The sequence below is a fragment of the Mesoplodon mirus genome, assembly GCF_964341445.2.
Source record: "Mesoplodon mirus genome assembly, chromosome: 3".
NCBI classification, from domain to species: Eukaryota; Metazoa; Chordata; class Mammalia; order Artiodactyla; family Ziphiidae; genus Mesoplodon; species Mesoplodon mirus.
In genome coordinates, this window is record NC_138978.1 from 155,206,054 (window position 1) to 155,230,959 (window position 24,906).

At 39.8% G+C, this 24,906-nt stretch overlaps 1 protein-coding gene across 3 annotated transcripts in view; it reads left to right on the forward strand.

Annotated features, from left to right (window-relative positions):
* Window positions 1-24,906, forward strand: part of CENPF (centromere protein F) — a 65,160-nt gene that overhangs the window by 17,654 nt on the left and 22,600 nt on the right. For 2 of the 3 annotated variants that reach the window (XM_082612920.1, XM_082612921.1), the window contains exons 8-12: window positions 5,164-5,289; window positions 6,238-6,366; window positions 12,352-12,474; window positions 18,528-18,663; window positions 20,618-23,997. In XM_082612920.1, the coding sequence (XP_082469046.1) occupies window positions 5,164-5,289; window positions 6,238-6,366; window positions 12,352-12,474; window positions 18,528-18,663; window positions 20,618-23,997 (3,894 nt within the window). The remainder of the gene's footprint in view (window positions 1-5,163; window positions 5,290-6,237; window positions 6,367-12,351; window positions 12,475-18,527; window positions 18,664-20,617; window positions 23,998-24,906) is intronic. The other variant, XM_082612922.1, reaches the window with a different exon arrangement.

The following is a 24,906-nucleotide window of genomic DNA, read 5'->3' on the forward strand; positions in this document are numbered from 1 at the left end:
GTCTTCCATCTTATATTTTGTTTTTTATTTCTTTCATTTTTCATTCCTCTGTTTCATTTTTCCTGCCTTCCTGTAGGTTACTTGAACATTTTTTAGAATTCCCTTTTGAATTATCGATAGTGTTTCTGAGTGTATTTCTTGGTAGAGCTTTTATAATGATTGTTCTAAATAATGTATGTATACATACAATTTATCACAGTTTATTAGTGTTGTCATTCTATCAACACTAATAAAGTATCGAAAATTTACTTCTCTTTTTGTCCTTATACCCTCCCACATTTATAGTATAATTTTCTTCAGTGTTTTCTCTACATACATTTAGAACCACATCAGACAGTGTTATAATTTTTGCTTTACTTGTCAAACATAATTTAGAAAACTGAAGAAGAGATGGAAAGCCTATTGTATATATGTTTATTGTTCATTAACTTACTGTTCCTTCCTTCATGATTCCTTCCATATTTCCTTCTTTCATTTATTTCCTTTCTGTTTAGAGAACATCCTTTAACCATTCTTTTAGTGTAGTTACAAATCCTCCAAATTTTCTTTAGTCTGGGAATGTTTTGATTTCCTCTTCATTCTTGGAAGATATTTCTGCAGGGTATAGGATTCTAAAGGTTAACGGTTTTTTTCTTTCAGCACTGTCTTGTTTTTCCTTGGGCCCCAAAGTCTCTTGTTAATCTTCTTTCTTCTCTTTTTTCAGACTTTTTTATGTTTGTTTTAATGTAATGTGCAAGGTTTTGGATTATCCTTGGTGGGAGGTATAGGGAAATGTTCATCTCTTCCATCTACCTGGAAGTGGTAGGCCAGGTTCATTTTTAGAATTCTTCTAGTGCAGTGCTTTGCACAGAAATTCTTGATAACTATGGCTTAGATGTATGAAGGAACATGACCTCCCTCGATCCATATATTTATTCTCTTTGTGCAATCTGGGTTTGTAATTTGGTTTTCTAAGTTAGAAAGACTTGGATTCAAACCCTGCCTCTACTACATCCCAACTGTGTTGCTATGGAGGTATTTAATTAACTTCTGAACTTCAGTGTCCTAATCAATAAAATGGTGTTAATAATAATGCCTTTGTCATAGGATTGCTGTAAAGTTTGTGATAATTTTTTTAAAATATTTTATTTATTTATTTATTTATTTTCCTTGTTTTTTCTGGCTGCATCGCATGTTAGTTGCAGCACATGGGATCTTTGTTGAGGCATGTGGGTTCTTTTCATTACGGCGTGTGGTCTGCTTGGGTTTCTCTCTCGTTGTGGTGCACAGGCTTCTCTCTAGTTGTGGTGTGCGGGTTTTCTCTCTCTAGTTGTGGCGTGTGGGCTCCAGGGCGTGTGGGCTCTTTAGTTTGCGGCATGTGGGCTTCTCTTTGAGGTACTCAAGCTCAATAGTTGTGGCACGTGGGCTTAGTTGCCCCACGGCATGTGGGATCTTAGTTCCCCGACCAGGGATTGAACCTGCATCCCCTGCGTTGGAAGGCAGATTCTTTACCACTGGACCACCAGGGAAGTCCCTGTGATAATTTTTATAAAGGTTTTAGCATATAGTGCCTGGCACATGGTGAACTTATAATAATAGTTGTTATTATTATATCAATAAAGTTCCTTGTCAGTTTAGCTCATTTTCAGTTGCATTTCTGCCAAGTCACGCCTTCTCATATAGGAGAATTATACTTATCCTTTTACATTTTTTTTTTTTTTTCGCGGTATGCGGGCCTCTCACTGTTGTGGCCTCTCCCGTTGCGGAGCACAGGCTCCGGATGCGCAGGCCCAGCGGCCATGGCTCACGGGCCCAGCCGCTCCGCGGCATATGGGATCCTCCCAGACCGGGGCACGAACCCGTATCCCCTGCATTGGCAGGCGGACTCTCAACCACTGCGCCACCAGGGAGGCCCTATCCTTTTACATTTTGTCTTGTTGGTTTTGGTGTGACAAGGTCACCAAATCCTTGCACTGACTAGCATATTTGATGAAGTCTCTTCTTACCAGATCATGAATTAGAATTTTTGACTAGGACAGTGCTGAGAATATAGTTCTGGCTTTCTTTCTATTGGAGACTTCCCTCCAGGTTCTTAAGACTCATTTGTTCAATGCTTTTTGTATTCCATTTTTTTCCTGTAAACTACAAACCCACCTAACTGAAAATTCAGTCCACCTTTCTCCATCTTGTCTCTAAAGATAATACGACCTTGTCCAATATGTTGCTGAAATCAGGTTATGCTTTGTTTATGCTATTCCCTGATGTACCATTAGAACTATCTATTAAATAAAATGGAGCTAATTTGGCCAAAATCAATACCACGTGCTTTAGTGAACATACGCTGTTTCTCGTATGCTTCTTTTCCAAGTATTTACAAACCTTGTGGGATGCAAGGTTTGAACTCATGTAGAAACAGAGTGCTGGGGCTGGCAGCAAAGCTAGACTTCAGCACCCATATTTTACAGCTAAAAACTCATTGGCCCAGAGCACTGAGTCTCCAGGGTCATATGCTGTATATTTTTAAAGGACTTGAACTCTGGACCCTTTTTTAGAGTATTATGGAGCATTCATGACACCTAGTGGCCAGGTACTTGCACATGGATTGTGCATCATAAATATCAGCATAAAAATAATCTAAATAAAATATAAATTACTCCTAAAGGCTCTTTTTTAAGCTACTGTTTCTAATAAGAAAGAATTGATTGATTCTGAGATCCTATAGTGGAATATGTTGCAGTTTGAGGGAGTGCCAGCAGAGGGTGCCAAGGGTTCATTCATCTACTCTGCCATGCATGTTTTTTCCCCCCTGAAAATTGGCAGAATTTTATTTTATTTTATTTTTTACATTTATTTATTTATTTGGTTGTGATGGGTCTTAGTTGTGGCAGGCGGGCTCCTTAGTTGCGGCTCAGGGGCTCCTTAGTTGTGGCTCACCAGCTCCTTAGTTGTGGCACGCAGGCTCCTTAGTTGTGGCATGTGAACTCTTAGTTGCGGCATGCATGTGGGATTTAGTTCCCTGACCAGGGATTGAACCTGGGCGCCCTGCATTGGGAGCACAGAGTCTTAACCACTGTGCCAGTGGGGAAGTCCCTGTCAACATTTTAGACCATCATTTAGGCAATGATTTTTGTCTGAGTTGTTTACTGCTATATCCCCAGTGCCTAGCATGGTGCTAGACATATTTGTTGAGTTCATATTTATTATTATTAGAAATAATTTCTTTCATACTTTTCCTTAGGGATTTAAAAATTCAAGAACAATAAGGTTAATGACAAAGGTGTCTTAATGTTCAAAGCAGTGGATTAATTTGAACTACTGCTCAATATTTTAATTTTTGAATCCGGTATTTTAAAGTTATGATATTTGCAAAATCAGACCAGCTTTATCTTTTCATTTTTGGTTAGTTAATAGTTGGTGTCTGGTCTTCCAGGAAAGTCTTACATAATGTTTTCTTTTCCTCTGAATTCTCTGTTAAATTTCTAATAGTTCTAATAGTTCTAAATGGAACTATAATGAGTCTCAGAGAAATACATTAGTGGAGAGATTTGCCAAATTGGGGCACATTTCTTTTGGAACAGGAATTCTCCCCCACTAATGTGAGTTGTTCTTATTCTTTCCTGGGAAGTTAGAGTTGCTTTGTAGGGCAGTTCAAGGATTTGAACACCACAGGGAAGCATCAGAGGAATGGGTTTTAACACTTGAAGATTTAATTTTAGAAGAGCATCCTAAATTTTGATGTAGTTCATGTTTTAAAAATTATTTGAGAGATAACTGGCTATGCATAAAAAAGAATGAAATAATGCCATTTGCAGCCACATAGATGGACCTAGAGCTTATCATACTAAGTGAAGTAAGTCAGACAGTGAAAGACAAATATCACCTGATATCACTTATATGTGGAATCTAAAAAATGATACAAATGAACCTGCTTACAAAACAGAAACAGACTCACAGACATAGAAAACAAATTTATGGTTACTAAGGGGGAGAGTGGGAGGAGGGATAAATTGGGAATTTGGGATTAACAGATATACACTACTATATATAAAATAGGTAAACAGTAAGGATCTACTGTAAGGCACAGGGAACTATATTCAATATCTTGTAATAACCTATAATGGAAAAGAATCTGAAAAAGAACATATATGTATGTGTGTGTAACCGAATCACTTTGCTGTACACCTGAAACTAACACAACATTGTAAATCAACTATACTTCAATTAAAAAAAAAGATAACTGGCTATGCAAAAAGGCAAATGCATGTTCTTCGTGTTGCCTTTGGCAGCTTGGTTAAAACCCATTGTGATATTCTTTGGAGTGCTGTGAACCTCCAGACATTTAAAATGGCATATTGGGAGCATTGTGGAAAGATGCATATTAATATTTAAGTTTCCCACAAAATCTGTTGTGCTTGAAAAACACTATCATATGAGGATAATGGGTACCCTCTGGTTATTTTATAGCCTCTAAATTACGCAGGTCAACATCACTGCATTTTAACCTCTCATTCCCGTGCAACAAAACATTAGGTGAGGGCTTCCCTGGTGGCGCAGTGGTTGAGAATCTGCCTGCTAATGCAGGGGACATGGGTTTGAGCCCTGGTCTGGGAGGATCCCACATGCCGCGGAGCAACTAGCCCCGTGAGCCACAGTTACTGAGCCTGCGCGTCTGGAGCCTGTGCTCCGCAACAAGAGAGGCCGCGATAGTGAGAGGCCCGCGCACTGCGATGAAGAGTGGCCCCCACTTGCCACAACTAGAGAAAGCCCTCGCAGAGAAACGAAGACCCAACATAGCAAAAATAAATAAATTAATTAATAAACTCCTACCCCCAACATCTTCTAAAAAAAAAACAAAAAAACCCCCCCAAAAATTAGGTGAATCATTATTCAGACATGCTGATTTCTTTTTTCATGGCGCAAGTTATGAAGTATTTATTTAAATGGTCTAATGCTTTACATCCTTGCTAATATTTCCCAAATATAAATTTTATGTGTGCTAAAATAATTGTAGTGGTTTTGGTACTTGACTAATTGTTTTAAACCCAACTTTTTATGAAATAAAAATGTCAAAACACTATGTTAAACTTGAACCAGATCATGGGACTAATTTTTCTAAAATTCAAAATGTTTGCTTCTTTCCAAGAATAATTTTGTTTTGTACTGAGTGTCTTAATTTGTTGTTAGTGTATTGCTTTGGAACAAAAACTGAAAAAATTGACTGAAGATTTGAGTTGTCAGCGTCAAAATGCAGAAAGTGCCAGATGTTCTCTGGAACAGAAAATCAAGGAAAAAGAAAAAGAGTTCCAAGAGGTAAGGTAAATGGATTCATGAGGAGTCTGTCCAGAAGGCTCTTGTTGGCATTTCCTAGTTTGATCATTTGAAAAGAGGAGTGTCTGTCGTTATTTGGGATGTTCCACTAGAGGGGAAATGCTTTGTGTGGAAAAGGCACTATATTTTCCTTCACACTTTTCCATCTTTTAGTTTTTGACTGGAGAAGGGACTTAGAATGTTCTTTTTTATCCACATTTTCTGATTTGTTTGAAATTTGACACCAAGTAGGAAAGGATTGTATTTCTTATTTCAAACACTCTGTGTTGTAAAGGAAATTGTATTACATTCACCAGGTGTTTTTAAAGGCTGTGAGTTGGCAAATACATTAGAAAGGTAATTGATGGGGAGGGGAAAGAAGTTGGCAGACAAATTAGGGCTGAAGATGCCCTTGCATAAGGCTTGGTATCAGTTTCAGGTGAGTTAGCCTTGAAATGGGTCTATAGTCTTTCAATGAGAGTGACTGGAAATGTTAACCTCGTGTCCCTGTGTGATTATCCAAGTTAATTGGTGGTATTTCCTTCCTGTCATTCTCAATGGTCAGTGGCATAAGCTATTTGACATTTTAAACTCCATTGTTGAGTGTGTTGATTTCTCAGCCGAGTTGTGACTGGCTACAGCTCGGCTCTACTCTTTTGCCCCTGGATACTTCAGAACAGAGGTGATTCATTTAAGTCAGGGATGAGGCGGGAACAGGCCAGTTTCCATGTGTTCTCCTGGCAGACTCCTTCCTCTTCCGCTCAGAGACCCGGATCTGATGCCTGGGACCCGTGCTAAGGATACCTGTATCAATCATCAGGTAGTCGCAGACAGGCTCCCATAATCTTCTGCTCTTACAGAAGAGCATTGCCTGGAGGAAGACTGGGTCTCGCCCTAGGATCTCCCTTGTTAACCAACATCAGTCTGATGCATTTGTCTTTTGCTTTTTAGGAGCTCTCCCGTCAACAGCGTTCCTTCCAAACCCTGGATCAAGAGTTCACTCAGATGAAAGCCAAGCTCACCCAGGAGCTACAGCAAGCCAAGAACATGCACAACATCCTCCAGGCTGAACTGGATAAAGTAGGGTGCTAACTGATTTCTCCCCCATCCTTAACCTCCCCACCCCCTTTTTAATACATGTCATTTCTATACCACAGCAGACATATGATACCTTTAAAGAAAGAAAAAAAAAAGCTCTATCCTCACTTTCCTTACTTATCAAAGTGGAGAGCAAACTGAACCTTTCTGGGTCTGGGTTTTTTTGTTTAGAGAAGGAGGACAGTGAGTGAGGATCTCAGATCTGAAGGTCTGTGGGCGTCTCTGATATTCCAGTGGTTCTTGGTCATGCCACCAGCTGGGAGCTATCCCAAGTATTTATGCTTCCAAATAGTCAAAGCACTGAAAATTATAATTATTTAACACTCCCTGCACAAATGATCTCATCTGCTTTTATGGCTTTCTGTGTCATCCATGTGATGATGACACCCATGTTTATATCTCCAGCCTAGACGTCTGGTCTGAATTTCAGACTTGAGGGTGTGCATCTGATATTTCCAGTCACACATGTAATAGGCATCTCACACTTGAAACATGTTATTAATGGAACTCCAACTTTTTTCAGACTTGTTCTTTGCTGAGTCTTCCTTGTCCCAGTGAATAGCAATTCCATTCTTCACATCGCTCAGGTTAAAACCTCAATGTCATCTTCAACTCCTCTTTTCCTCTCAACACCTCAAAGTAATCCATTAAAATTCTGCTGGCTCTACATTTATTCACACACACACACCCACACACACACGTGTGTGCATGTGTATTTGTGTATATCTATGCATATGTATATTTGCATGCATGTGTATATTATATGAATAGTATAAACTTTTGTGTGTTAGAACACAAAATCTATATAGAACAAATGTACAACAATAAATTACTATAAGGCATGCCTCTCTTGTGACCATTATATATGTCAGAGGATACAGTCTTGTTGGCTACCCCAGAAACCTTTCATGTGCCACATACCTCCATGCTAAGAATAAACCTGACTTCTCTGTCTGTCTATATGTTTTATACTGGATCTGACTGCGTTCACCATCTCCAGCTCTATATGTGGTCTAAGACACATCATCTCTCACCTGGGTTTCTGTACCAGCATCCTAACTGGTCTCCCTGCTTCCACCCTTCCTCCTCACAGTGTGTTTTCAATCAGCAGCCAGAGTGAGTCTTTTCAAGTGTAGGTCAGATCATGTCACTCCTCTGCTCAGAAGTCTGCAGTTACTCCCCATTTCTCAGAGTAAGAGTCAGGTCCTTCCAAATGTGTGCAGGAGCCTAGGTGGCCTTCCTACCACCTTACCCGCTCACCCCATCTCCCACTCTCCCCTTGCTTACCTGTCCATGTGGCCTCCTTGCCATGGGGGGACACACCCAGCAAGTGGCAGCTTTGGGGTTTGCTCTTGGGGGTGCTCTGTCCCCAGACAGATCTGTAGGGTGTGAGCCTTCACTTTGTGAAGCCTTGCTGCTCCAGTGTCACCTTATGAATGACATCTTCCCGTGGTCACTACATAGACCCTTGCCCTCAAATACTTTCTGTTTCTTTACCTTGCTTTACTTTTCTCCATAAGGTCTATCACCTGACATGTAATAGAGTTATTTGTTTATTTAAATATTATCTTCTGGGGCTTCCCTGGTGGTGCAGTGGTTAAGAATCCGCCTACCAATACAGGGGACATGGGTTCGAGCCCTGGTCCGGGGAAGATCCCACATGCCGCGGAGCAACTAAGCCGGTGCGCCACAACTACTGAGCCTGCGCTCTAGAGCCCGCGAGCCACAACTACTGAGTCCACATGCTACAACTACTGAATCCTGTACGCCTAGAGCCCATGCTCCGCAACAAGAGAAGCCACCGCAGTGAGAAGCCCATGCACTGCGACAAAGAGTAGCCCCCGCTCACTGCAACTAAAAAGAAAGCCCGCGTGCAGCAACGAAGACCCAATGCAACCAAAAATAAATAAATAAATAAATTAAAAAAGATATTATCTTCCTTCCATCACTCAGATCTTTCCATGAGGACAGGGTCTCGTCTGTTTAGTTTCCTGCTCTATCTGCAATGCGGAAGCACTAAATATCCAGAGCTTTACTGTCAGAAGAAGCAATGCGGTCATTCATTCTTCCTTTTTTTTTTTTTGGCCGCGCCCTGAGGCTTGTGGGATTTTAGTTCCCCAACCAGGGATTGAACATGGGCCCTCAGCAGTGAAAGCGCAGAGTCCTAACTGCTGGACCGCCAGGGAATTCCCAATTCATTCTTTTCTTGACTTCACCCATTTTCCCTGAGAGGGTGACACATTTTAGAGTTTTATGCTGAATATGTCAGGTACTCACCTGTTGTCAGAGTTATACTTCTTTTCTTTTTTTTTTTTTAACATCTTTATTGGAGTATAGTTGCTTTACAATGATGTGTTAGTTTCCGTTTTATAACAAAGTGAATCAGTTATATATATACATATGTTCCCATATCTCTTCCCTCTTGCGTCTCCCTCCCTCCCACCCTCCCTATCCCACCCCTCTAAGTGGTCACAAAACACCGAGCTGATCTCCCTGTGCTATGAGGTTGCTTCCCACTAGCTAGCTATTTTATGTTTGGTAGTGTAGATATGTCCATACCTCTAAGTCTATAGTTTCTTTTTAACCTTTATCTTACTTTGCTGCTTTGGGTAAAATCTACCCATCTCTCTTACTGACTTAGTCCATTTGGACTGCTATAGCAAGCTACTACAGAGTGAGTAGGTTATAAACAACAGAAATTTATTTCTCACAGCTCTAGAGGCTGAAATTCTGAGAGCAGAGTACCAGCATGGTCATATGAGGACCTTCTTTCTAGTTGCAGACTTCTTGTATGCTCACATGGTGGAAGGGATGAGGGAGCTCTGTGCGGTCTTTTTTATAGAAGCTCTAATCCCTTTCATGAGGCCTCCATCCTCATGACCTAATTACCTCTCAAAGACCCCACATATTAATACCTTCATTTTTGCAGGTTAGGATTTCAACATATGAATTTGGGGAGACAAAAACACTCAGACCATAGCACTTTCCCTTGGCTTTTTAAAAAAAAAATTATTTATTTTTTATACAGCGGGTTCTTATTAGTTATCCATTTTATACATATTAGTGTATATTGGGGTTGACTTTCCCTTGGCTTCTGTGACACCACTTTTACTCCATCTGCCTCTATGCTCATTTCTTCTTAAGTCCGTTTGTGGACTCTATTATTTTTTCTACCCTACCTTTATCTGTTCATAGGACAGAGAGTTCTGACCTCTGTCCTCTTCAAATTCTGTTCTACATACTTTTCTTAATCAATTTCATCTATGAGATTTCTTCAATCACCAACTATTTGTTGACTAATCTCCTTATCAAGTGGTCATTTGACCACACCCTTAAAGGTCTTTCCTGAACAGGCTTTCTTCTTCTTTTCAATATGGATAAGCTGAGAATGTTCCAAAGCCTTAAGTTCTGCTTCCCTTTTGATGAACAATTTGAACTTTAAATCATTTATATCTTCCTACATTTTACCATAAGCAGTCAGGAGGAACCAGGCTGCTCCTTCAATACTTTGCTTAGATAGTTCCTCAGCCAATATACAATTTCATTGTTCTACCTTGCACAAAACAAAAGAACATGAGCACCATTCAGAGAAGTTCTCGGCCATTTTATAACAAGGATGGTCTTTCCTCCTTATTCAACAGCATATTCCTTATTTCTGTCTGAGTCGTCATCAGAATGGCCTTGATTGTACAGTCTACAACTGTCTGTTCAAGATTACTTAGGTATTCTATGAAAAGACTGAGGCTTTCTCTACAGCTCTCCTCTTTTCTTTCTGGACCTGTGCTAGAACCATCCTTACTGGTGCATTGACAGCAACGAATGCTTTTTCTAGAATGCACCCCAAGATTCTTTCAACTTCTACCCATTACTCAGTTCCAAAGCCACTTCCACATTTTTAGGTATTTGTTATAGCAGCACCTCACTTCTTGATATCAATTTCTCTCTCAATCTATTCAGGCTGCTATAAAAGAATACCATCGACTAAGTAGCTTAAAGAACAGAAATTTACTACTCACAGTTCTGGAGGCTGGGAAGTCTGAGACCAAGGCACCTGTAGATTAGATGTCTGGTGAGAGCCAGCTTGCTCATGTTCAGATTGCAGTCTTTTTGCTATGTCTTCATATGGTCAAAGGGGCAAGGGATCTTTCTGGAGTCCACTTTTTTTGTTGTTTTGTTTTGTTTTGTTTTTGTTGTTTTTTTATTTTTTTATTATTTTTTTATTTTTTATTTATTTATTTTTTTTGCTTTATAACAAATTAAATCAGTTATACATATACATATGTTCTCATATCCCCTCCCTTTTGCGTTATACTTATTTTCTTAGTGTTTGTTTCTTTATTTTCTAAAAGTGAGGATTTACCAATTAGGTTGTCTCATTATATGAAAAATACAGGTTAATTCCCAAATGTAAGATATAGCAGCCTAGGACATGTTGATTTCTAGTAGCAGAGGAGCTGGGTATGGGGAAATGCAGGCGAAATGCGGACAGCCAACATTTATTGACATCTCTTACATACATGGGATCTGAAGTTCTGATAGATTCATTCCTTTATCTATCCATCTGTCCAAGTTTGGAAAAAAGAAAAAAAATCTTCGTGTGCCAGGATAAATTGTTATGCACTATTTATTGGATGTCCTCCCAAGACTTTAAAAAATATACATTTGCAAATGTATAATTTTTTTTTTTTGGTTTTGACTTTTGTTTAAAAGGGAACATTCTGTTGGTAGTGTCTGAGCCTTCTTTTTATTGGATGTTTTGTAGTTTATTTAGTCATTCCCCTACTGATGGGTGTTTAGGTTCATGTAGCACCATTGGTAGTATCGTTGGGCAGGTAAAGGCGTGTGTTGCTGGTGCTTCCGTAGAACAGCTTCCTACATGTGACACTGATGGCCTCGAGGGCATATGTGTTCTCACGTGTGATAGGTACTTCCAAATTGCTCTCCAGAAAAGTCGTAGCAGTTCACTTGACACCAGCTGTAAGAGGCCTGTTTTCTCCCATCCTCCTAATAGGAGATAGTCCAGGTTTTAAAAATTTTGCCAACTAAGGAGTGAAAAATGTTATCTTATCATTGTTTTAATTCACACTTTTAAAAAATATATATTTATTTATTTGGCTGCCTCGGGTCTTTATTGCAGCGTGAGGGCTCTTGGTTGTGGCGCACGGGCTTCTCTCTAGTTGTGGAGTGTGGGTTTTCTCTTCTCTAGTTGTGGCATGTGGGCTCCAGAGCACAGAGGCTCTATGGTTTGTGGCACGTGGGCTCTAGTTGAGAGGCACGAGCTCAGTAGTTGCGGCACATGGGCTTAGTTGCCCCACAGCATGTGGGATCTTAGTTCCCTGACCTGGGATCGAACCCGCATCCTCTGCATTGTAAGGCGGATTCTTTACCACTGGACCACCAGGGAAGTCCCAATTCACACTTTCTTGATTACCATTGAGGTTATTTCTTTCAGAAGGTGATTTGCCATTTGTATCTTTTGTATAACATTTCTGTTTCTGTCCTTTGCTCTTTTTTTTAATGGGCTTGCCTCTTTGTATATTGAATCATAGATATGCTTTATGTGTTGTATTTTGGAAATATCATTTTTATTCTGTTGTATTTATTGCAAATGTGTTCTCCCAGTTTGTTTTCTCAACTTTTGTTATTTCTTATCTCATTTTTTAACATTTAGTTTATTACTATTTAGTTGTTTTATTTTTTTGTGGTTAATTGTTTTCCTTGTGGCTTCCTCCTCAAACCCAGCCTTTTTCATCAACATATGCTGCTGCCAAGTAATGTCACAGGTTGACGTGATGGTATTTTAAGTTCAACTTCTAGGGCCTTATTAAGCTGTGACGTATAGTGTGTCTCAACCAAAATAGATGGCATCAATTCTTATATTCCATGACCTTTTTATTCTTCTTTAAGAATAAATAGTTATTTAAAAAGTAAAGAAAAATGAAGCTTTGCTTTGTTTTCTATTTGTAGGTCACATCTGTAAAGCACCAGCTGGAAAAAAAATTGGAAGAGTTTAAGGAAAAGTTCAGTAGAACTGAACAGACCTTACAGGCGAGTGAGACCAAGGAAAATGAGCTGAGGAGAAGCAGTGAGGTAAGTGAGGGGTAGAGAAGAGTATTTGTCAACTTCTGTACAGGAGGAAGTGGGAGGGTTAAAGAATTTCTGTACCATTTTCTAGTAGTTTATTATAGCTACATTTTTGTTTTTAATTTGCCAGAAGTATATATTACAAAGTGTTTTGTATATAATCTATGACATAGAACATGTGGTTTTTTTTTTTCACTTTCTATTCTGATATAACTTACTAATATGCATCTAGCAATTATAGGAAAGCATGACTTATATTAAGACCATGTACTACTCTTTTGATTTTTTTTTTAAGATTGTTTTAGACAACCTGTGAGGTGGAAGGATGGAAGAAAGCAAGGGATTTTCTAAATGGAAAGAAACAAAACTGGTGATGGGAGGTATAATTTAAATCCCTTTTCGAAGGGTTTGCTTTTGCGTCATCAAATATTAAAAACCTTGTGCAGAGTGATAGACTTAAATATAAAATTTTTTACAGATAAAGAGTTTCTAGATTTAATATTGTTATAAAAACATCAAGTAATTGTAAATTGTATTACTCTGGCTTCAGCAGTCAACATTAACTTTCATGTTGAGTGTGTGCAGGCATAGGTGATGGTGTCTTTGCTGGGGTTTTTTTGGCCACACCGCATGGTATACGGGATCTTAGTTCCCCCACCAGGGATCAAACCCCCGCCTCCTGCAGTGGAAGCATGGAGTCTTAACCACTTGATCACCAGGGAATTCCCATGACGGTGTCTTTGGAGAGTCATGGTAACGATACAAAATGGTGGATGAGGTTTCCCGATGGCATGGAGTACAGGGCGTACCCTGATGTTGCTTCTACCGATAGGATTTTATCTGTACTTACTTACTTTATTTATTTATTTATTTTTGGCTGTGTTGGGTCTTTGTTGCTGCGCACAGACCTTCTCTAGCTGTGGTGAGCGGGGGCTACTCTTCGTCGCGTTGCTCGGGCTTCTCATTGTGGTGGCTTCTTTTGTTGCAGAGCATGGACTCTAGGCACACGGGCTTTGGTAGTTGTGGCACACGGGTTCAGTAGTTGTGGCTCGTGGGCTTTAGAGCGCAGGCTCAGGAGTTGTGGCACACGGGCTTAGTTGTTACGCAGCATGTGGGATCTCCCTGGACCAGGGCTCGAACCCGTGTCCCCTGCATTGGCAGGCGGATTCTCAACCACTGCGCCAACAGGGAGGTGTCTGTACTTACTTTAATTTGCTTCTCTCTGAATATATTTAGTTGCTTGGAGTTTATTTTAAAGGGCTTAATTAAGAACCATTTAGGGACAGTTAATAGACTGAAACAATATGAATAGAGTCATAAATCTGCACTGTAGTTTTATGAAAAAGCACAGCAGAACAGTAGAGGTTTCTTTTCCAACAAATGTTACAGGAAAGAATTTGTTTTCATTAATCTTTTAGCTATTTTGCAGTTACTTTTTAGATTGTACAGTTTTTTTGTTTGTTTGTTTGTTTTGTAAGTTCTCTGTAAAGAATAGTGATTTATCCAGGTGAGGCAAGTCTAAATATATTTATCCCCTCAGCTTCAAGGAGTGTATTATGGTTATAAAATCAGAACGTCTGTCAGTAGCAAAGAAGAGGTTGTTAAAGCAGCTATAGCCTCAGAGGGGTAATACTGCTGGAGAGAGGAGGCCACAGCCCCAGAAACCCGAGTGGAAGAAAACTTCATATCAGATGATGGTTTCATCAGCAAACGTTTTTAAATGAAAGCGTTTGTTTCAGCAAAACAAATGTTCGCCTTTTGGCCAGTGGGGACCAACCAACAGATGCTTCTGCTAACATTTCCACAGGCAGACTGGCACCAAGCTCTTCCCTCTGTGAGCTTCCCTTTCAGCCAGGAACTCTCCCACGACTCCACTGGCTGCCTGGTGGAAACATTTTGTAAAATCGATCGGCTGGTTAAGAGAGTCCAAACACTTTGCAAACGGTTTGCTTGGCCAAGGCTCCATAGTGGGCTGGACATTTCTTGCAGGTGTTTCTGAAGATTCATGCATCCCTGCAGGGCCTGGTTTGTCAGCTGTGGAGCTGTCCACCATGAGCTCTAGCTAAATGCCCATCATGTTGCACTTAATATTTCATTGATTTCTGTGTCCAGTGAGGGCAGTCATTGGAGATGCGTAGCTCAGGGCCAGGGAATTCATTTAGTATTTGTCTTTAATGTATGTTTTTGTGTGTGTGCCTTTTGAGGATGATATCAAGAATTCAAAGGGTTTAGCTGGCTCTTGCAGTTTGAATTGGGATTGGAATCAGAAAAGCAATTTACCCAGTTAGACTGGTGGTATAACTTCGAGGTAAAATTTTGGTGGCTTTAAAGTGAGCGAGATCTGAAATTGCATCACTTTTCTGCCACCTCCCTGCTGTGTGACCTTGGGACAATGCTTACCATTTCTGAGTCTGACTTTCCTCATCTGCACATGGGGACTAATACTAACCCTCCCTTTTCAGAGCTGCATTAATGATTAACTTAAGTATTGTATGTCAAATGTTTAGACCCGTGCCCAGCACATAAGGGCTCTTTGGTCTTCACAGCTGTTGTAACTTTTTGATGCTACCAGTTTGCTGTCACCCATAGGCAGAGAAAGGATGGGCAAAGGAAAGGGCATCTGAGATTTTTCACATATAAAATTACAGCCTATTCTAGTCTTATCGCACCGGGTATCTTACTGTGTCTAATTATAAGTACAAACAAGTTTAGCACGCTTATAGGTTTTGGATGCCGAAAAAATGAGACAGTTGTACTGAAATTCTCCTTGTCCATGTTTAGCAAACTAATATGCTGCTCACAGTGAGAAATTATCAGTAGTGGAAATGTGATTTAATGGCCCAATCAAGGGTAAAGTTAGCATTTAGTATCAAAGTGAATGGAAGGCTTCGATAAGCTGTTCATCCAGCATCCAGTGCCAACCCCATAGCATTGGGGTTAGGCAATCATATACCATCATTTGATAGCCAAGATGAGGGAACACTTGCTTGGGTACCTTCCCTAGCGTGGGGACCTGTATTACGACGGGGTCCGCTAAGGGGCCTGGTCTGGCAGGCAAGAATGATGAAGTGGAAGGGGAAAAACACATCCTTTGCATCCATCCCTGGTTCACCATATAGACTTCGCCCAGCAGGGGACATATTAAGCTTCATTCATGGATGGGATCACGAAATGCCACACAGTAACTGAAATTTGTTTTGTCTGGTCCTAGGAAATGATGCTTCCCTGGCTGCTCCTAAACCAAAGTTTATCTGGCTGGAATTGCTCCCTAAGCTCTAAGGCTGACTTGTGGTTATAGGGTTTTTTGTTGTGTTTTTCCAGACTAGTGCCCAACTCTGCAAATCATGTGAGGTTGCAGGAGCTGCCTAGGAGAATATATCCTTGTATGCTTAATGCATCGTTGGCAATGAGCCACGCAGTCAAGTCTTAAGTGGCTGTAAGCTGTGCAGAAAACTAATTGCTGATGGGTGGCAGCCTACAGCTCCATTTTCAGATGTTCATTTTCTAAATTCTGGCTTTTTAAAATTCTTGGGTTGGCCATAGCCATAGCATGATAAGCCTGCTGGGTCCCAGGATTGGCTGAACATTTCTTCATTTGAAACAAGTATTTATGGAACTACTGCCAGAATAGACAAAGACTTGTTAATCTTTTCGTTGAGCTTAGTATTCATTTAAATGTCTCCTGTTATACACAGACATGGATAGAGACGAACAGACACATAAACATAAGTTGCACCCTCCCTCCTGGGGTCCCTCCCCACCTCTTCTCCTCCTTTTCACCTTCCTTCCTCCTACTGGGATGCACCCAGCTTTGCATACAGTGTCTTGTCAGCTTTCTTGTCACGCCTCTAGATGTAGGTGCCATTTGATTTGATGATTTTTTTTTAGGGTAAAAAATATAAGTTGCAAAATAAAAATGCTAAGTCAACTCAGATGGTTGCATTCTAGTTACTCTCTTATGTTGAGCTCATTTAGCTGATCTTAGCATTGATCACACACATCGAGCTGCTGTTAAATTTTAGGAAGAAACACTACTGACAATGCTCCGTTACCCTTGTTAAAGTACGTTAAGGTATTTTTCCTTTCACATCTGTGATCTCATTTGAGTGGTGATTATCTTGGAGCCTGAAGAGCAAACACGCGATTATAGATTCTCTAGTTGAATGATGCTAGTTTAAGTCAGTAACATCATTGCACTTTAGTGATCATTCTTTGCAGAATTTCACAATGACTGGTATGAACGTCACTCTTGAGACGAGTTGGAGCGGGCTTTTAGTTCTGGTTGATCTCTTAATTTGATAGCTTGTCAGTTGAGCTCATGGAAGGGAGGTAGGATCAGGACAAAGGAGACAGAAATATAACTACAACGGACTCTGTCTTACTTTGGTGATGAAATGAACATATATACATGAACACAGCAGCTGCCAGCAAGTTTTCAAGTACTTTCTACCAGCCAGATTCTCCCTCTTCTTGAATTTGGCTTTGCTACGTTGGTACCCATCTGCTGGTAGTAACCAGACTGATAATTGAAGGCAGGCTTCCAGCACTGAATTGCCAGGGCCATCTGTTTTCCAACAGTGCAGTAGGGTTTGGAGGATGGGTCTTAATTGTTTCTTTAAGATTCAAAAATTTCCCCTACTTTTCAGCTTTTCAGAGGGATATTTTTTAAGTGTGTGTGTGTGTGCGTGTGTGTGTGTATGTGTGTGTTTTAAAGTCAGGCTTGTGAATCCCCCCCCACCCCGAGGATGGGAGTTGCTTGATTCTGTCAGTTTGTAATGATATATGCCAATTCCCAGTGGTCCAGAGGGTGGCATATAATATAGGTTGAAATACTTATCAGCTGTAATGTCATTGAAGGTTGAACAGCGGGTTGAGGAATATGGATAGAGGATTTATAATATTTATTATGCAAGTCATGTGGTTAATAAGAAGCATTTTTATTCAGCATGCAAATATTACTTCATTTTAAGACTCAGAAAAATAGACAGGTCTCCCTAGAAAATAGTATGGGGCTGCATATGTGTCTCTGCTACTCTATGGCACATAGATGCATGGGTCCTTCATTTAATCAGGTACCCAAAGGACCTTTTTTCACTGTGAAATCTCAGATTCCTCCACCCAGAATTAATTCTTCCATGCTCCAGCCCTCTGATTTCCCATAGGACACTTCATCTCTCTTGAGGATTTAGTGCATCTTGGTGTGTATTAAGTGATTGGTATTACATCTTCCCCACTGGCGGGTACCTGGTCCTGGGGGCAGAGACTCTTTTAATTTGTAGCTGCATCTTTCATAATGCCCATTCCAACATCTTTACATTGCAGACTTTCTTAATAAACATTTAATAAAGGTAATTTTACTCATAAAGACATTCCCGTAACAGTGAACCTTAAGATGGTTTTATAACAAAACATCAAAATTTGTCACGTGAATTTTTTGGTTCGATAGCACCTTAGAACTTTGCAAAGATATATTTGATCATTCAGGTGTGATGGGGACTTGGAGCATTTGTGTCTTTGGGGAGCTTGTTTTTTTTTTTTTTTTTTTTTTTTTTTTGCGGTATGCGGGCCTCTCACTGTTGTGGCCTCTCCTGTTGCGGAGCACAGGCTCTGGACGCGCAGGCCCAGCGGCCGTGGCTCACGGGCCCAGCCACTCTGTGGCATGTGGAATCTTCCCAGACTGGGGCACGAACCCGTGTCCCCTGCATCGGCAGGTGGACTCTCAACCACTGTGCCACCAGGGAAGCCCTGGGGAGCTTGTAAATAGGGTTTTCCTTATGAACAAACACTTTCACAACCGTAGGGACACCCAGAAAGTTCAAAAAATATATATTTCTCGAAGTAAAAAGATTATCATCCGTTTTGGGTTTTGTGCTTTTGACTTCTATTTATAAAATCATTTTATTGAAGTAAAACTATGTAACTTCATTGCTCAAAGGGAAAGTGTGATTCCTCCCCGAGTGAGATACACACACAGTCCCATTAGGGACCCTCACCAAGGCAGAAGTCCTAAGTTGCTTGAGCATCTGCTTGGGTGATAACTAACTAAACCTGTGCTTTAGGAAATGAAGAGGGAAAACAGCCTCCTTAAGAGTCAGTCTGAGCAAAGGGCCAGAGAAGTTTGCCACCTGGAGGAAGAACTGAAGAAGGCCAAGCAGCGTTTGAGTCAGAGCCAGAACTTTGCAGAAGAAATGAGGGGTGAGTAAATGTAGCGTTTTTGAGTTCTTTCTCTAGGCTAATGTCCCCATGAGGGAGGATGGATATCATTAGAAGCTTCTTTGAATTTTTCCATATCTTCTCCCAGAGAGAGATGCCTGCAGTTGATGTGGAAAAAGTTTTTGCTTTTCCACTTTTTCGTTTCCAGAGTGATAGCTGGACTTTTTTTTTTTTTATTTTATTGGAACACACTGAGTCCCCAGATGCCTGGTTTTCAGCACTTTGAAACCAGAAGGGTAAATATTTTCCACACAAAAGTAAATTGTCGGCGCTGTCTCTCGCCCCAGAGTGCTATTTTGTGTCTCAAATGTGTTTGTTAGTTACATCCAGACGGCGCATCTTCTCACCCTTCGCCATTTCCCTTATAATGGAAAATCCTATGTTAAATGCATGTTTTCCCAGCCCTTAGTGACCATTGTTTTGGGATGGCTTACTTGACTGAATGATTTTATTTCCTTATTCTCTGTATAGCCATAGAATGATGCTGTATACACCAAATGAATCCACTGTTCGTTTCACATTTATGTATATGTGCCTTGAGTCTTTACTTACACTTATGTTCTCCCTGAGGTATTTGCACATCTTGGATTTCTTTTAACCTGACTTGTGGAATGGGTGTCACACTTCTCTGTGACTGTTTTCTTTTTTAAATTCCAGTCTCCCTAAGACAGCTTTCAATTTTTCCATGACAGGAGGTAGAAATGTCAATCTTCAGCTTTTTGGAAAGAAAACTATAGGAAAAGAAAGGGTTAGGGCGTTTTTCAGTGATGGTCACCAGTATCATTGTTCGAGGTCCTCACACGCAAAGTGGACTGATATCCCCTGTGGCGATATCTCCACCAGCCTTCCACTCTCAGTATGTAGACTGAGATTAGGGGGCTAAAAATAGGAATGATTTCTAGTTACATCTGAGTTTATAATACATGCTACCTTTTTCATCTGCTATTGAGATTCTCAACTTTTATTCTTCCTCAACATACTTGGGAAGCCTTCCCATTATTGTTGAATGAAAGCAGTGTGGTTATTCTCAACTAGGAGAGGCCAGTGGGCAGAGGGGAGTTTTTAGGCAGAGGACAGGTGGTAATGGAGTTTGTGACATCTTCCTGATGATTCTCATCTTCACAGGCACCACCCTCACTGTGAGGGGCCAGGATGTGGGGAGATATTGCTTCTAAGTGATACTCACACGTAGGCCTCGAGAGTTACTAATATATAGCACCATATACTATTAAGATATATATATATTAGTTGAAGTATAGTTGATTTACATGTCAGTTTCAGGTGTACAGCACAGTGATTGTGTTTTATATATATACACACACACATGCACACACACACATATATCCTTTTTCAGATTTTTTCCCCTTATAAGTTATTACAAAATATTGAGTATAATTCCCTGTAGCACTTTATACTCTAGTACTTATGCCTGATCCTATGTATTTTTTGGCTAAAATGGCGAAGAAGTTATTTACTTTTCTGAGAAAACTGGAATACTCCATAGTATTCCTGAGATATTTCCATTTTAGTGCTGCTCTTGTCACACTTTTCTCTCCTTGAATAAGTATTTCCAAAGGGCAAAAATATGCATATACATAAACACATACAAGGAAAAAGAATAAAAGAAAGTTTCACGTGCTTAAGAAAATAATCCCTTGGTATTTTATACAACAACACTTTCTTAAGCTGCTGAGAAAGGAGATAAACAAATGTATTGCCATCCTGAAAAGGAAAATTTTCTCATTGTCTTTATATAAGCTTAGATAATTATCAGGTGATCTACTTTCAAGGAGGTATGCAGGCAATAATGCCAGTTTGTACAGGACTTGAGAAGCTGTTAGTTTGTTTGGATTTTTTTTTTTTTTAGAGTCTAGAATTCTTGTAGAATAAATATTTATTAAAACCATGACAACTTAAAAAATATTTTTTTTCATAGCTAAGAATACGTCTCAGGAAACCATGTTAAGAGATCTTCAAGAAAAAATAAATCAGCAAGAGAATTCCTTGACTTTAGAGAAACTGAAGCTTGCCTTGGCTGATCTGGAAAAGCAGCGAGATTGTTCTCAAGACCTTTTGAAGAAAAGGGAACATCACATTGAACAACTGAATGAAAAGTTAAGCAAAACAGAGAGAGAGTCCGAAGCTTTATTGAGTGCTTTGGAATTAAAGAAGAAAGAATATGAAGAATTGAAAGAAGAGAAAACTCTGTTTTCTCGCTGGAAAAGTGAAAATGAACAACTTTTAAATCAGATGGAATCAGAAAAGGAAAGCTTGCAGAGTAAAATTAATCACTTGGAAACCTGTCTTAAGACACAACAAATAAAAAGTCACGAATATAATGAGAGGGTAAGAACATTGGAGATGGAAAGAGAAAATCTAAATGTCGAGATCAGGAACCTTCACAATGTGATAGACAGCAAGACTGCAGAGGCAGAGACACAGAAGCAAGCTTATGGAGAACTACAACAGAAAGCCGAGTTCTCAGATCAGAAACATGAGAAGGAAATAGAAAATATGTGTTTGAAAATTTCTCAGCTTACTGGGCAAGTTGAAGATCTAGAAGATAAGCTTCAGTCACTGTCAAGTGAAATAATGGACAAAGACCAGCGTTACCAAGACTTGCATGCTGAATCTGAGAGCCTCAGGGATCTGCTAAAATCCAGAGATTCCTCTGTGGTGACAAATGAGCCTCATCAGAGAAGTCTTTTGGCATTTGAACAGCAGTCTGCAGTGAATAATTCCTTTGCAAATATAATTGAAGAACAAGAAAGGAGCGAATGCCATTTAGAAACAGACCAAAGTCCAAAAAGCTCATCCATGTTACAAAACAGAGTCGTTTCTCTTGAATTTTCATTAGAGTCTCAAAAGCAGATGAACTCAGATCTGCAAAAGCAGTGTGAAGAATTGGTGCAAATCAAAGGGGAAATTGAAGAAAATCTCATGAAAGCAGAACAGATGCATCAAAGTTTTGTGGCTGAAACAAGTCAACGAATTAGTAAGTTACAAGAAGACACTTCTGTTCATCAGAATGTTGTTGCTGAAACTTTAGTTGCCTTGGAGAGCAAGGAAAGAGAGTTACAACTTTTGAATGAAAAGTTAGAAACTGAGCAGGCAGAGATTCAAGAATTAAGAAAGAGTAACGATTTACTTCAGGAATCTCTAAAAGAGCTACAACTTTTGTCTGAAACTCTGAGCTTGGAGAAAAAGGAAATGAGTTCCATCATTTCTCTTGATAAAAAGGACATTGAAGAGCTGACCCAAGAGAATGGTACTCTCAAGGAAATTAATGCAACCTTAACCCAAGAGAAGATGAACTTGCTCCAAAAAACTGAGAGTTTTTCAAACTGTATAGATGAAAGAGACAAAAGCATTTCAGAGTTATCTGACCAGTACAAACAAGAAAGACTTACTTTACTCCAAAGATGTGAAGAAACAGGAAATGCATTTCGGGATCTTAGTGAAAAATATAAAGCAGAGCAGGAAAAGAACTCTAAATTAGAATGCTTGCTGAATGAATGCACGAGTGTTTGTGAAGAGAGAAAAAATGAATTGGGACAGCTAAAGGAAACATTTGCAAGGGAACACCAAGCATTTGTATCACAATTAGCATTAGCTGAAGAAAGAAACCAGAGTTTAATACTAGAGTTGGAGACAGTGCAGCAGGCCCTGAGATCTGAGATTACAGATATCCAAAGCAATTCCAAGAGGGAGGCTGACAGTTTAAAGCAAGAAATCATGACTTTAAAGGAAGAACAAAGTAAGATGCAACAGGAAGTTAATGCCTTATTACAAGAGAAGGAGCACCTGATGGAATTAATGAAGATGAAACATGAGCATCAGCATCTAGAATTGGAACCAATTCAAGACTCTGTGAAAGTAGCAGAGAGGAAGATAAATACATGTCATGTTCAACTTCCGATGGACCTTGAAGTTAAAGATGCTTCTCTAGACAGTTATAATGTGCAACTGGCGCAAGTAGAAACTAAAGTGAGAAACATGGAATTAAAACTTCAGGAGAGTGAGAAGGAGGAGTACCTACAGCACAGATTACAAATTAGAGGAGAATTAGAAACTGGAGATGTGCAACAAGGCACTCAGTCACAAGATACTAGCGGCCTTGGAAACTTTGAAATAGATCCAGAGGAAAAATATATTTCGGTGCTTCACGAGTTGTCAACAAGTCAGCAGGACAATGCCCACCTGCAGTGCTCTCTACAGACGGCAATGAACAAGCTGGACGAGTTAGAGAAGATGTGTGAGGCGTTGCAGGTGGAAAAGCTTGAACTCATATCTGAGCTAAATGACTCAAGATCAGAATGTGTCACAGCAACTAGCAAAATGGCAGAAGAGGTAGGGAAACTAGTAAATGAAGTTAAAATATTAAATGACGAAAATGGACTTCTCCAAGGTGAGTTCGTGAAAGAAATGCCAGAAAGTGAATTTGGTGAACAGCAAGATGAGCAGACGTCTGTGTCCTTAAATCCTTTGGATGACAGTAATTCCTATGAGCATTTGACAGTGTCAAACAAAGAAGTTCACGTGCACTTTGCTGAATTACAGGAGAAATTCTCATCTTTACAGAGTGAACACAAAATTTTACATGATCAGCACTGTCAGATGAGCTCTAAGATGTCAGAGCTACAGTCCTACATTGACACATTAAAGGCTGAAAATTCAGTCTTGTCCACGAGTCTGAGAAACTCTCAAGGTGACTTGGTAAAGGAGGTGATGCCAGGACCTGGGGAGAAGCATTTTCTGTCCTTGTCACTCTCTGGGGTGACTGACAGCCCTGGTAATGCAATAGAATCCTCTTTTTACAAAGATCTTTTAGAGCATATGGGAGAAACATCCCTTTTGAATAATTTAGACAGGACTGTTTTGGCAAACCACTCCAGTGTAGAGGAGGTCTCTTGCAGTAGTCTGGAGGAGGAGAATCTGACTGAGAAAGAAATCCCCTCTGCCCCGGTGAGGAGCGTTGAAGAACTTGAGACTGTCTGTCAGATGTACCTGCAGTCCTTCAAGAAGCTAGAAGAGAAAATTGAAAGTCAAGGGATTACGAAAAATAAGGAAATCGAAGAACTTGAACGGCTACTAAGTTCTTCAAGGGAAGAGCTTGACTGTCTCAGGAAGCAGTATTTGTCAGAAAATGAACAGTGGCAGCAGAAGCTGACAAGCGTGACAGCAGAGATGGAGTCCAAGTTGGCGGCAGAAAAGAAACACACGGAACACCTCACACTTGAGCTTGAAGTAGCGCGACTCCAGCTTCAAGGTCTGGACTTAAGCTCTCGGTCTCTGCTTGGCACCGACATAGAAGATGTAAGTATGTGGGACTGACATGCTATTTCTCGAATCAAGTGCCTAGTAGGCACGCAATCAATGTTTGTTGAATTGAAATCGAAATTAAATCTAAACTAAAATATTTTTAGGGTTCAAGGACATAAGAACAAAATATACCAAAGTTTTGAAAAAATAGACCAGAACTTTAGGAAAGTGAGTCAGCTTTATTTGGGGAGTAAATTTCTATCATGATTATCTTTACACACTATTATATTGGACATTACTAAAGATGTTTTTTAAAGACTCCTGGAGAAAATCATGTTAGAGAGTCAGAACATGTTCTTCAGGACGTGTTTTCACTCTTTGTGAGTTGATAAAGCACATTAAATATCAAATTGGAACTTAGGAATTGTAAGGTGATATGAATTTTAACCTCTCTTGCCTTTTTCAGACTGTTTTTAATGTTAGAGTTATAGTCATGAACCTAAATATTGCAGTTTATTATGTATTTCTGGATACTTTTCTGACAATTTGCTTGGTACAAATTTGGATATCAAATTTGATATCAGTCTGATTTGATATCAGTCATTCAAAGAGATATTTCTTTCTTTACAGAATATGAAATTGTTCAGTTACTTATACCTTTCTCTTTTCTAGTCTACCAGCTAAACTGGTAATGGCTTACAGACAATGAGACTCACTTAATTCCCTCCCTCTACCTCTGTAAGGTAGGGAGGGCAGGTGAGACGTGACAGCAGTTGTTGTCAAAGTAGCAGATCCCTATTTTACAGAGAAGAGAAAGTGAGGTTCAAACATGTGATTTATCCAACAATATAGTAGGTGCTGGATCTGTGATTAAGTCCTTGGGCTGGGAATCTGGTCATGAAACCCTACTGCCTTCTCTTATCGAAGAATATCATAAATGCTGAAGATGGAAGCCGACCATTT